At 41.3% G+C, this 14,427-nt stretch overlaps 1 protein-coding gene across 1 annotated transcript in view; it reads left to right on the top strand.

The window, feature by feature from the left end:
• tecpr1a (tectonin beta-propeller repeat containing 1a) overlaps positions 1-14,427 on the top strand; it is an 86,581-nt gene that overhangs the window by 10,208 nt on the left and 61,946 nt on the right. Inside the window, exons 2-6 of the mRNA XM_078558877.1 lie at positions 1,850-2,082; positions 3,047-3,229; positions 8,306-8,428; positions 11,577-11,699; positions 12,576-12,750. Coding sequence (XP_078415003.1) covers positions 1,858-2,082; positions 3,047-3,229; positions 8,306-8,428; positions 11,577-11,699; positions 12,576-12,750 — 829 coding nt within the window. The 5' untranslated portion in view covers positions 1,850-1,857. The remainder of the gene's footprint in view (positions 1-1,849; positions 2,083-3,046; positions 3,230-8,305; positions 8,429-11,576; positions 11,700-12,575; positions 12,751-14,427) is intronic.

Below are 14,427 nucleotides of genomic sequence, written 5' to 3'. Positions count from 1 at the left end.
AGGTCTATAAACTACTACTGTGATAACTTCTAAATCCCCTAATTAATGTAGCTCCCAGTTACACTCTGTTAAGGCAACAGTAAAGCAACATAGATTTCAACATACCCAGGCAAAGCACACAATACCCTGGACGGTGATATTTAAAATGAATTCTCTTAGCTTTGGTTCCTGGAGACAGCAGCTTGGTACATAGAGGCTGGAGGCTTTTCACACCTGTTGGATCCTAGAATGCCGTTTTCTTACACATAACCACATCTCCTTTGTACATGTTTCTCACTTTTTAATGTAAATCCCATTGTTCCAATATGTCTTTGCAACTTTACTTTTTCCATAATATAAATCTTTCATAGCACTCATACTATCAGTAATCTTTGGGAAAAATAAGCTCAATGTTTGGCTTATCCTCTGTTGACTAGGTGTAACACCTTAACATCTCTTTGAAATTCATGACTCTGGTTTATCTAAAAATGCAAATGTTCTTCGCGCCTCACATTCTAAAACTTCAGCCATGTTTACGTATTTAGCATTTCAAACCTAGTTTCCATTCTGATACATCAAAGCACCCAGATCAGCTGTCTGTAATTCAATTAAAACCCCCCACGCACACCCCTACACACAGAGAAACCAATCCAAACCCCACTATTAATGTACCTTTACAATAATTACAATGATATTATGAAAATTATTATATATTCATGACATATGTGCACTTTATATTTAAGATTTGGAGTTTTACCTTGTCATATAATTGGTTCATTTATATCACGTGAATTATCATATTTAAATTTTACTTCATAGAAGCTTACAGCACAGAAGTCAGGCATTCAGCCCATCGCGCCCATGCCAGTTCTTTGAAGAGCTTTTCAATTAGACACACTCTGGAAAAGAGTCATATGGACTCAAAATGTTAACACTGTTTCTTTCTCCGCAGATGTTGCTGGACCTGCTGAGTTTTTCCAGCATTTTCTGTTTTTAATTAGACCCACTCCCCTACTGTTTTCCCATAATCCTGCAAATAATTGATTTTCAAGTCTATATCCAATTCACTTTTGAAGTTACCATGGAATCTGCTTCCACTGCCCTTACAGGCAGTGCATTCCAGATCATGACAACTCGTTGCATAAAAGCTTTCTCATCTCACCCCTGGTTCTTTTGCCAAACATCTTAAATCTGTGCATCTTGTGGTTCACAACCCTCCAGCCAATGGCAATAGTTTATCAGTGTTTTTTTCATGCCACTTTCCATTGTAATTAAGTTGGAATGCATGTTCCCTGATTAATTTAAATGATAAGATTTGTACTACAGTAGAGAATAGTTACAAAATTAACTGCGGTAGTTGTGTCTCAGGTTGAAAGTAGGGGAAATTACCTAATATGCGTTATTGTTTAAAAGTAGTTCCCAGATGAGAGCTACCAAATAGAGCATAGTTGCATGATTTCCTGTGGAAAAAAACTTGTGCACCATGGACTTCCATTAATCCTTTGATATCCATGTTTGGAGGGTTTTTTATTTCTCCACATGGATCAGAAGATTATTCAGTGGTGGACTCTCAAATTCAAAACTGCATTGACAACCACAGAAATCTCAGAATGGTTTTCAGTGCCATTTTAATTGAAGGCTGTTGCCAGCTTGTTCCTATTTAGTATAGATTCGACAGACGTCTGGAATATCAATTCTGGCAGATGACAAAAGATTGCTCAGGGTAACTCGGTGAATCTTGTCCCTGGTTGTATGCTTTCAGAAATTGATGCTTAGTAAAGGGCTGGGGAGAAACACTGGAATACACTGACGGTAGGTGTTCAGTGCTGGACAGTTGAACTTACTAATGGAATTCACTCCTCCTTGCTAGAAGTGGCCATGCCTAGCTCCCTTCTGTGGGCTGTGGATGTACATGGGAGAGTTTATAGTCTCTCTACGGCCGGACAATACTGGGAATTGTGCAAAGATGGAAGATTACAGTTTAAGAGACTGGCAGCTGTCAAGCAGTGCTGTTGGGGAATTGCATGCGACCATCAGATCTACGTTTTTGTCCATTCAAACGATGTCCCAATCCGTTACCAGGAAGGGACCTACGAAAATCAGGTATAGAGACTTAAAGTTGGATAATTTTTGTCTTTGTGCCTATAATTTACTATTCTCATTTATTTTCCCCGTTTATGATTGGACGTATGACCTGCCTTCCTGGTTGCTATCAGTTCTACTTGTTGACTGAGATAGGGCATAGTGCCCAATATAGCACTGAAAAAAGACACATGTTTATATATATTTCTGAAATATCACAAAACACTTAACATGTAATAAATTGCTTTGAAGTACAGTGACTCTTGTTATAGATGTAAATGAGCCAGCCGTTTTCTTCACACAGCAAGATCCCACAGAAATGAGGTGAGGCAGAAGAAAAATTGGCTAGGACTCTTTTTGAGTTCATTTATCTTGCCCCTGCCCTCTTAGAATCCAAATCTGTTGTGGTGATATTTGGCAGCGCTGTTAACTGCATTAGTTCCGAGCATTCGGGGTTGACTGCTCTGTAACAGCATAAAAGTGTCTTCACATTTAAATACCAATTGAATCTGAATTCAATATTATGGCCTCTGAACAGAGTACTTTTCTTATTCAGTTACTTATTTGGCTACCAATAGCCATGGAGATAGATATGATCATATGAGAAGGTCAGTATTTATATCTATGGCTGCTAATAGTAGTTTTTTAGTACAGAACTTGAGTATTGCTAACAAAAGAGACATGTCAAACATGTTCATCTTGCACTCATCAGGACACTTCGCAAGAATACCAGTGTAAGGGGAAAACAACAATTTATGCTGTATGTACATACATTATAAATTGTTGTTTTCCCCTTATATTGGTATTCTTCTGAAGTGTGCTGATGAGTGCAAGACGAAAAGCTTCAAGATGGTCTCTTTTTTTCAGCAATAATCTATGGTTGTGCTAAGTTACAATTAAGGTAAACTCCCGTAACCATGCCTTCCAAAAGTACGTAGCATCTTTGTGTTGTGCCTCAGAAATTTGTTTGGTTTATCTTATGTAGCGCTGGAATCCTGTGGATGGTTTTAGTAACCGCCTTCTACCCAGTGACCGCTGGCAATGGAGCAATGTTACAGGGTTGATCCACCAACCACTGGATGAATTTAAACTTGTGTCACAACACTGGGAGTGGGAATCTGACTGGCATGTGGATGAAAACATTGGAGGAGAGCCAACAGAAAAAGGGGTAAGAGCATACAATATGTGTCTCTTTATGATGAACATACTTGTAGTAACATTGTTCAGGCAGGCAAAGATAATTAGGGTATCTACTCTGCCAAACTGATAACCCCTTTTTTTCTTGGTATCTAACCAAAGCCATGGGTCACTTCCTAGCTCTTTGTGAACCAGACTGTGCCTTCATTTGCCTGATGTCTAGGCTATTGTAGTGTTCAGGGATTGACCAGCAAACCTTGGGTTCCCTCACGTGACTTCAGAAAGTGGTGGAATAAACACACATTACAGAGCATAGTTTCAACTGGAATCTAACAGATTTCTTAACAGTAAATTGTTAATCAAATAGTGAAGTATTAAATATTGGTCCTCAGAAAATATATTTTAAAAAAAACTCAATTGTAAAAAAGGACCTGCAGTAAGGTTCCTGACCATAACCCTTTATAGAATTTCGCCGTTAATCTTCCAAGGATATTCCCTTGCCTCTGTGTACTCTCTCAGATGGACGAACAAAATCTATTTCAAATGCCACAAGATAAACTTTCAGAACCTGACAAGTAAAAGAATCATGAGTTGGGCTTCCCTGGAGAAATTAGATCAAAAATTGGGTTTTGAAATGAGGCAAACGTATTTTTCATTCATTGTTAGGATGTGGGTACCACTGGCAAGGCCCACAATTATGACCCATAGAACCATAGAACACTACAGCACAGAAAACAGGCCATTCGGCCCTTCTAGTCTGTGCCGAAATATTATTCCGCTAGTCCCATTGACCTGCACCTAGTCCATAACCCTCCAGACCTCTCCCATCCATGTATCTATCCAATTTATTCTTAAAACTGAAGAGTGAGCCCGCATTTACCACGTCAGATGGTAGCTCGTTTCACACACTCACCACTCTCTGAGTGAAGAAGTTCCCCCTAATGTTCCCCCTAAACCTTTCCCCTTTCACCCTAAAGCCATGTCCTCTCGTGTTTATTTCTCCTAATCTAAGTGGAAAGAGCCTACTCACATTTACTCTGTCTATACCCCTCACAATTTTGTAAACTTCTATCAAATCTCCCCTCATTCTTCTACGCTCCAAGGAATAAAGTCCTAACCAGTTTAATCTTTCCCTGTAACTCAACTCCTTAAGACCTGGCAACATCCTAGTAAATCTGCTCTGCACTCTCTCACTCTCTTACTGATATCCTTCCTGTAGTTAGGCAACCAGAACTGCACACAATACTCCAAAGTTGGCCTCACCAATGTCTTATACAACCTCACCATAACATCCCAACTCCTATACTCAACACTTTGATTTATGAAGGCCAGTATGCCAAAAGCTTTCTTTACAACCTTGTCTATCTGTGACACCACTTTCAGGGAATTATGTATCTGAACTCCCAGATCCCTTTGTTCCTCCGCACTCCTCAGTGCCCTACCATTTACTGTGTATGTCCTACCTTGGTTTGACCTTCCAAAATGTAACACCTCACACTTTTCCGCATTAAATTCCATCTGCCATTTTCTGGCCCATTTTTCCAGTTGGTCCAGATCTCTCTGCAAGCTTTGAAAGCCTTCCTCGCTGTCCACAACACCTCCAATCTTAGTGTCATCAGCAAACTTGCTGATCCAATTCACCACATTATCATCCAAATCATTGATATAGACAACAAACAACAATGGTCCCAGTACAGATCCCTGAGGCACACCACTAGTCACAGACCTCCAGTCTGAGAAGCAATCATCCACTACCACTCTCTGTCTTCTCCCACACCGCCAATTTCGAATCCAGTTTACCTCTCCATGGATACCAAGTGTCTGAACCTTCTAAACTAACGTCCCATGTGGGACCTTGTCAAAGGCTTTACTAAGGTCCATGTAGACAACATCCACAGCCTTTCCTTCATCTACTTTCTTGGTAACCTCCTCGAAAAACTCTACAAGGTTCGTTAAACACGACCTACCACGCACAAAACCATGCTGACTATCCTTAATCAGCCCTTGGCTGTCCAAATAATTATATATCCGTTCTCTCAGAACACCTTCCAATAATTTACCTACTACTGACGTCAGGCTCACTGGCCTGTAATTACCTGGTTTACTTTTGGAGCCTTTTTTAAACAATGGAACAACATGAGCTACCCTCCAATCCTCCAGCACCTCACCCGTGGCTAAGGACCCATCCTGAATGGACCTGGAGACGATGGTGGTGAGTTACCCTGAACAGCTGCAGACTATGTGGTGTAGGTACACCCACAGTGCTGTTGGGAAGGGAGTTCCAGCTACCCACCTCACTCCCTAACAGTGCTGTGGGTGTACCTACACCACATGGACTGCAGTGGTTCAAGAAGGCAGCTTACCACCACCTTCTCAAGGGTAATCAGGGATGGACAATAAATGCTGGCCTAGCCAGCGGCACCCACATCCCATGAATGAATTTAAATAGTCCTCCATCGTCACTGGGCTAAAGTCCTTGAAATCCACCCCTAACAGCACTGTGGGTGTACCTACACCACATGGTCTGCAGCTGTTCAAGGCGGCTCACCACCACCTTCTCCAGGCCAATTCAGGATGAGCCATAATTGCGGGCCTTGCCAGTGGGTACCCACATCCTAACAATGAATGAAAAATACCTTTGCCTCATTTCAAAAGCCCAATTTTTGATCTAATTTCTCCAGGGAAGCCTGACTCATGAATGGCGATGTAGCTCCAAGTTGGTTTAGTGTGTGACTTGGAGGGTAACTTGTAGGCGGTGGTGTTCCCATGCATCTGCTGTCATTGCCCTTCTGGGTGCCGGGGATTAAGAATTTGGGATACTGTTGGAAAAAGTCTTGAGGTGAGTTGCTGCATTGCACTTTGTTGACGGTACACGCTGCAACGCCGGTGATGGAGGGAGTGAATGTTTAGGTTAGTGAATAAAATCCCGATCAAGCGGACTGCTTTGTCATGCATGGTATTGAGGTTGCCTCCATCCTCTTTTGATTCTCCATCTTCTCCAATCAATGAAACTCGCATAACAAGGTGATGTAGGTTCAGGATCTGTGTTAGAAAGACAAATGGTAAATTAGAAGCTTCTTTCAGAGGATTATTAGAACGTGGATTGCTTTGCCAGAAGTGGCTATTGAGACAGATATTACAGCTATTTACACATGAATTGGATAAATATTTAACAAAGAAAAATGTAGGGGTTGGGCAGGGAAATGCGATTAATGTAGATAGTTCCAGTTAAGGATTTGTACCAAAGCAGGTCTGATAAGCCCAATGGCTTCCTTCTGTGCTGTAATTCTCTGTGATTCTATGTTCCCACACCCAGTCCAGCTTTAAAATCAGGTTGCTTGATTTATATGTTATAGATTTTCTCTTGAAATGCAACATTTTATTTCTTTTCTTTATTACTGGGATCACTGGGTTGGTGACATCTCGCCAATACTTAAGGATGTCTCTGCGCTCATACGGCCAAGCTATCCCCACTACATACATGTTCCACTTGTCAAATAAAAATTTTGTTTTTATAAAACGTTACACATGTCAAAGCATAAATTGTATTCAAGATATATCAAAGAGCTCTTTTTAATTTTATTATTTTGTTTCCTTGTTTCTACAGAGTCATGTGTGTTGGTAACTGGATTCAAATTGGTTTTAAGAAAGAAAGACTTGCATTTATAAAGTATATTTCCTGATGTCCCAAAAGCGCCCTACAGCCAAAAAGTACTTTTTGGGGTGTAGTCACTGTTGTAATGAAGTAAACAGCCATTTGCACATAACAAGCTCCTACAAACAGGAATGTTATAATGCATTTTTTATGATGTTGATTGAGGGATAAATATTGGCCTGGAACTGAGGATAATTAATCTACTCTACATTGAAATGGTGGCAGTGAGACCTTTTACATCCACCTGAGAGGACCGACAGTGTCTCAGTTTAACATCTTATTTGAAAGACGGCACCTTCAAAAGCGCAGCGCTCCTTCAGTACTGTGCTGGAGTGTCAGCGTAGATTTTTATACTTAACTCCCTGGAGTTGAACTTGAATCCATAGCCTTGTGATTCAGGTTACATTTCCTTCAGGAATGACCTGAGAGGGCAGAGACCTATTTACATTGTGCATTGCATCTCCAGAGGTGAAGGAAGGGATTTAAAACAAACATAGGGCTTAAATTTTAATTTAATCTTTAGTGAAGGACTACTTCTAATTAGTTGCAAATTATAAAACTGCATATTTGTCATTTTTATTTCTCTTGAGAACTCACAACCTAATTGAACCAGTCAACATTAAGAGCTCCTAAGTGTATGTGTGATTGTTTTAAATAAACCTAGTGGATAAATAGTTGTTATTTGTCACCTGGTGAATTATAATATCCCACTTATTGCCAGATCTGCCCTTTATACAAAGAAAGGGTTGATTCTAATTAAGCATTAAGTAAAATATATTGTTTTGATTCAATGATCTGAGCACCTTAACACAAGGTCCATTAATAATGAAAGTTTCTTTAAATTCAGAATCATAGATCTTTTTAAAAGCTCAATTGTACCTTGTATTACAGATTTGTGTTCCTTGTGGTAAATGCTGTATACCCATCACTGAATAAGATTTAAGATTTCTAGATAAAATATCTTTGTTTAATAACACTTGTGGAGATTAATATAACCCCTTACATTACACAATGAAATATCTCTATTAACTTGCATGCAGCAAAACTACTTCACACACTAAACTGCAGAAAATGTTGCTATATTGTCCTGCAGTCTGACAAATTTCTACAAATGCATTTGAGCTCCTTCTCATACAGCCATTGTTGCTTATTCTGGCAAATCATTGGTTTACTACAACAGCACACACGTATATAGTGCCTTTAATGTAGTAAAATGGCCAACGGTGCCTGTTACCTGTGGATCCCCACCTGGCTTTTAGGAGAAAAGGGATTCTCTCGAGAGACCATTGGCATATCTGTATGTAGCAGTTCTATTGATTTCATTTTTATTTTAAGGATTCCATAGACGTTACACAGAAAGAGGCCATCCAACCCAACTGGCCAATGCCAGTGATTTTATGGTACTAATTTTTAAACCTGTAACAGATTAGCTATTTGTGTTTGCCATTTCAGGGTTGGACATATGCCATTGATTTTCCTGCCACTTACACAAAAGACAAGCGGTGGAATTCTTGCGTACGTCGGCGGCGATGGATCCGATACAGAAGATACAAGTCGTGCGACATATGGGCGAAGGTTCGTACACTAGTCTATCCTCCAGGTAGTATTATGATTCAAATAATAATTCAGAATGGGACCTTTGTGTGAATTTGGAGAGTGAGATTTTTAAATGGAAGGCACATGACAGGAATACATGTTTGTTCAGTAGGTGAATTGGACTGACTTGTGAATGAGTGACTTCGTTGTAAGTTGAATGAATTTGCCCATTTTCTGCATTCAGTATCCAGCAAGTGCCCATTCTTGCTTCTTTTTATATGATTATAAACCTACAACATAGTTTTCAATTTTTAGAACATACCACACAGATGGTATTGCAAGTGTTACCCTAGGTGTGTCTAGTAGGTAATGAATGCTGAGTCTTTTTTTGTCAATTTAGGCAATAATAACATATATGCAGAAGATTAAATCATTACCAGCTTCTCTTCAAATAGGTTAAAGTGCATACACATCCTCGGCCAACATGGCAAAGAATGAATCCCATTCTGTGTCAACTATCTTCTGCTGGGGGACATAGTTTTAAACTTTGTGCATATTATCTGCTTGCTTCAGAGATGCCTCATGCACTAAGTTGTAAATAACCAGCACAGGCATGATGGGCCAAATGGCCCCCTTCTGTGCTGTATCATTCCATAGCAAAAAGAATGTAACAAATTTCTTTTCTTTTTTGCAAAAATATACTTTATTCATAAAACATCTTCAGCAACATTCCAAACCATTTCAAAATCACCATTACAAAAGTACAATCAGGTTCAACTTTTACAACATGTATCACAAGGTGCATCAGTACAAACAATGAATATTACAATCATTTTCAGACATTCATTTTGAGCTGTACATCCCGAGGGGCTCTACACAGTTCCCAGTCCCTCGGTGCACTGTGGCTAAGGTCTTAGGCGTGCTGGGGATATGGTTCGGAGGGACCAGGGCATGCGTTAGAAACTGGAAGGAGCGAGTGTCTATGGTGAAAAGGAAACTGGGCATGTGGGAGCGACTCTCCCTCTCCATTGCGGGTAAGAACCTGGTCATCAGGTGTGAGGCACTCTCACTGTTGCTGTACGTGGCGCAGGTCTGGCCCATTCCACACTCCTGCGTGGTGGCGATCACCCGAGCCATCTTCCCCTTTATCTGGAGGTCGAAAATGGATCATGTCCGCAGAGACACGATGTACAAGCCTCTAGATAAATGGGGAAGAAACGTGCCCAACATTGCCCTCATACTGATGGCCACCTTTGTGGTGGCTGCATCAAGCGGTGCGTAGACCCTCAGTATGCAAACACCAAGTGTCACTACGTGCTGAGGTGCTACCTGTCCCCGGTGTTGCGAAGGATGGGTCTGGCCATGCTGCCGCTTAACGCTCCAAGTATTGGACCGTGCCGTACCACCTGTCCCTCGTGGGAAAATATATGCAGAGAAACACCTTTGACTACAAGTCCATCAGGCAGTGGTCGGCACGTAACGTCTTAGAGGCCCTGAGGGAAAAGGAGAGGGTGGATCTGGTGGGATGGTTCCCTGAGCAGACTGTCAAAGTCATTTGGTAGAGTGCCTCATCGCCAGAACTTTCCAACAAGCACCAAGATGTGGCTTGGCTGGTGGTGAGAAAGGCCCTCCCCGTCAGATCCTTCCTACACGCCAGGAGTCTCACCCCCTCGGCACGTTGCCCTCGAGGTGGCTGTGGTGGGGAAGAGACTTGTTCACCTCCTTGTAGATTGTGCCTTTGCAAAGAAGGTCTTGAGAGAGATGCAGTGGTTTCTGTCAAGGTTCATCCCGAGCAGTTCTGTGACACAGGACTCTGTGCTCTATGGGCTGTTCCCAGGGACACACACCGAGACAAACAGCAACTGCAGCTGGAGGATCATCAACTCGGTGAAAGACGCTCTTTGGTTTGCCCGAAACTTGTTGGTCTTCCAGCGCAAAGAGTTGTCCCCGACCGAGTGTTGCAGACTGGCACATTCCAAAGTCCAGGACTACGTGCTGAGGGACGCACTAAAGCTTGGGGCAGCTGCCGCAAAGGCACAATGGGGAAGGGTCGCTGCCTAAGAATGTTACAAATTTCAGGTACTTTCACAGGATCTAAGTTGTGTACAAGCAAAAACCACTTCTATCAGTCTAGAGTATTTCTTCATCCCTCTCACATTAGGGTGCAGAATTGCACTACGACACAATTGTCTTTTTGAGTAGGACAACTTGAAAGGCGGTGCACTGATGTTTCATGGTTTGAGGACAGAGAAAAGCAACTTAAAACCAAATGACACTAGTGGTTTGCTATGAAAGGCCAATCTGAACAACTCATTTGGTTATCCACAGTCAGCTTCTTGTCCAATAGTTATGCAGGAAGTTGCTCTTCTCTGCCTCAAAATATGAAACATCAGTGCACTGCCTTTCAAATTGTCTTACTCAAAAAGACAATTGTTCCATAGTGCAATGTGTAGGTGATCTTTTAGACAATGTTGGGTACAGTAGCATAGTGGTTATGATGCTGGACTAGTAATCCAGAGTTATGAGTTCAAACCTCATCACGGCAGCTGGGGGATAAAAATTCAATTAATTAAATAAATCTGGAGTTAAAAAGCTAGTACCAGTAATGGTGATCTTGAAACTACCATACTTAAAATATCCTTTTAAGGAACAAAATCTGCTAGCCTTACCCAGTCTGGCCTATATCTGACACTGGACCCAGTGCCAACTGCTCTCTGCAATGGTCTGGCAAGCCACACAGTTCCTGCCACCACCTTTTCAAGGAAATTTAGGGATGGGCAATAAATGCTGACCTTGCCCTGAATGGATAAATTAAAAAAAGTTGACATCTGTGGGTTTTTTTTTAATGTCGCGCCTCAGTTTGGTGGAGAATGTTTGGTATCCATTTAGCTAACACTAGCTCTTGCTCTTCACATGACTATGGCAATACAATTTGACTCAGAGCCTGAGAGTTAAATAACATTAAACCAATAGGACCCAAGTTGTTATTGATGTAAAATGCCATAAGGCTCTGATCCCAGAGATATGCTTTTACAGTATTGTCAATGCCAATCCAGATTTGTAACTAATGTAGCGAATGCAAAGTGTTTCTACAATTTATGTACTTTTAAACTAATTGACTTGGAATAGAACAGCTAATTGGAAGCTTGTTACGTGCAGTCTTTTAAATCAGGCCTTTTTTTTTCAGGTTCCCTCACAAGAGACTGGGCAACTGCCAGACCCCTTTAATGATATTGCAGTAGGAGGATGGGAAATCACCGATGAGCCTTTAGGGCATCTTTCAGTCTGGGCAGTTACAGTACAAGGAAAGGTACAATAAATTCAGAAATGTAAAGAGGCACTGTCATGGAAATCCTTTTGGCAAAATTCTCAGTGTATAAGCATAGCCTGGAGTTGCCGTGTATTTTCCATGCATACATCAGCACAACCTGGGTGGAACCAACTGAAATAGTGCAAAAGATTCCGGAGTTTAAAACACAAGTGAGCTACACTCATAACCAATGTTCCCTTTTAAATTCAATAGTTGTGCATGGCTGGTTTTTTCAGCACAGTACCTTTAAATTTTTTTGCACAGCTGTACACATGTTATTTATCACCAAAGAAGGCCTGCGATGTACCTTCTAGACTGTTATTCAACCATGCACCCACACAGCTTTAGGAGAACATTGCCCATAGCCACCAACACTTGAGTTTCTGCCACCATTTAGGCTGGTTCAAAAGTAAATTTGCCCATGCCCATAAAACTGGCCATGCCCCAGGTTTTTAGCTGGAAAATATCTGTGGAAGCAACATAACCAAACTGGATCTTACCTATGCATGTTCATTTCCATCAGGAGTGACTGGCTAGTAATCAAGAGTGTGAATCTCTTCCCCAGCCCTCTGCAATACATCCCTCCACAGGCTTTGTGACATTGAAGGCAGTGTTCCTATCCCGATGTTAAGACTAACTCCACATAAGCCATGGACCAAACTTCTGGCCTTTTCCTATCACGATCTTTTTTTAGAAAGACCTGTATGTTTTTCTTCACAAAGTTGGTGTTAAGTGCTGCAATTAAACATTGCAGCCAGAAAATTCTTAAGACATTTTTATGGCACATAGGTCCTTTAAAGGACACATTTTGTGCCAGAAAATATAAGTAGCTCTTACGTTTAATTGGTGCATAATTTAGCATTTGGTTTCTTTCAGGTGTTTTATAGAGAAAATATAAATGATCAGAATCCTGAGGGTTCATCGTGGACTGAAATACAGACTCCTGGGGAAGTAGTTCAGATCACCTGTGGACCAAATGACCTTTTGTGTGCTGTGTTATGGGAAGGTCAGCTAATTGTGAGGGAAGGAGTAAACAGAGAGAACCCGAAAGGTACAGAGTTTCAATTGTGATTCCGCATGAATGACCTCCCATGATTAATGTTAATATATTGAAGTAGGACATCAAAATTAACATCTTCACTGAATTGATAGACCATGAAATCTCTATACATAGAATTGCATAGAGTGTACAGTGCAGAAACAGGTCATTCGGCCCAATGGTCATTTGTGTGTTCATGTTTAAATTCCTTGTACTCTGTGCCTTGTGAATCAGGAACAATAAGTTGCCTATTGTATTTAAAAATAACTCAATTGACATTGTTGTTATCTGTGCTCGCGTTTATACTGTACGAGCCTCCCCTCACCCTGCTTCAGCTCATCCTATCAACATAACCTTCATTCCTTTCTCAGTCATGTACTTATCTAGCTTCCCCTCAAATGTATCTATGCTATTCACCTCATGTATTCCATGTGGTGGAGAGTTCCACATTCTAACTACTCACTAGGTAAAGAAGTTAACAACACTGCTAACAAATTTATTTCTTATCAAGTATAATGATGTTTGAAGCTGTAAAGGCCCCTGAAGACTATGTCCATGTAATTCCGGAAGTGCCAACATTCTTGTCATCATGGGCCATTTAGTTCCACACCATGGAACATCACACGACACATATGAACTTTGTATCTATGCTTCCATCCACATACATAATGCAGCAGTTAATACTAATGCATCTTCACATGATTTAGGATTTATCAACAAATGAAGTAACAATTCTAAGAGCAGCTCTTTGCAAACTCCAGGCCCACAAAAGTTCAAAAAGGACAAAAAACGCAAGTCCTGATTTTAACTGCCCCCCCATTAATCAGAAACTGAGGGTGGGAGTGGGGGTAGTTGGTTCTAGGGTGTGAGTTAATACCCTCACTGATCCTACAAGATCCTGTCCCCACAGCACCATCTCTCAGCCTTCCTCCCCCACCCCCACCAATTGTAGACTCAAACTTTTAAATGCCACTCTTACTTGCCAGACATCATCCCGAGGGTCCCCATTGCAGCCTCCTGCTGCTCAATTGCACTCTGACACATCAGCCAGACTGTCAATCTGGTCAGTTGTCAGACTGGAAACTGCAGTATATTATTTAACCAAGGGCCTTGCATTAAGATTGGCAGAGCCTCCATAACCCTAGCCTTGCCAGGTTTTTTGTTCCATTACATCCTCCCTCACCCTCCTGTTGCTATTGGAGCCATGGTCTCAGTTTTTTGACTTTGGAAGAAATGGGATTGTACCCATGGCCCGAGCCTTAAACTGTGCTAAATTTTGAGATAAAGGGTCCACCCCCTCATTTGATTGTGTTACAGAGAAAAGAATGACTTACCCAAAGAAGTTGGCTAGAGATGGTAAAATCTGATGAAGCAGCAGCTCTTAAAAGGCTGCAGCTTGACTACAAAGGGAAACTATGTGGTAACTGAAATGTTGCCTGTTTATTCATAATAGCATCGAGGATACACTATAATGACATTCCCTTTGACTCAGGAGATATTGGAGAGACCCTATAAGTGTGGCTGAAGGTGACACACTGGTATAAGGTGGTGAGGAATGGTCACCAATTGAGCCAGTACATGCAATCAGTCACCTCTCTCATACCTGTTAGCAAGTCAGGAAGTCAGGTTTTGGCTGTCATAGTGAATGAACATTGCAGAGGTTCCACAGGAGGATGGGTCTACAGCTCA

Source organism: Cetorhinus maximus, chromosome 15 (genome assembly GCF_964194155.1).
Source record: "Cetorhinus maximus chromosome 15, sCetMax3.hap1.1, whole genome shotgun sequence".
Lineage (NCBI taxonomy): Eukaryota > Metazoa > Chordata > Chondrichthyes > Lamniformes > Cetorhinidae > Cetorhinus > Cetorhinus maximus.
The sequence above is the reverse complement of the archived record's forward strand: the minus strand, read 5'-3'. Positions and strand labels throughout refer to the sequence as shown.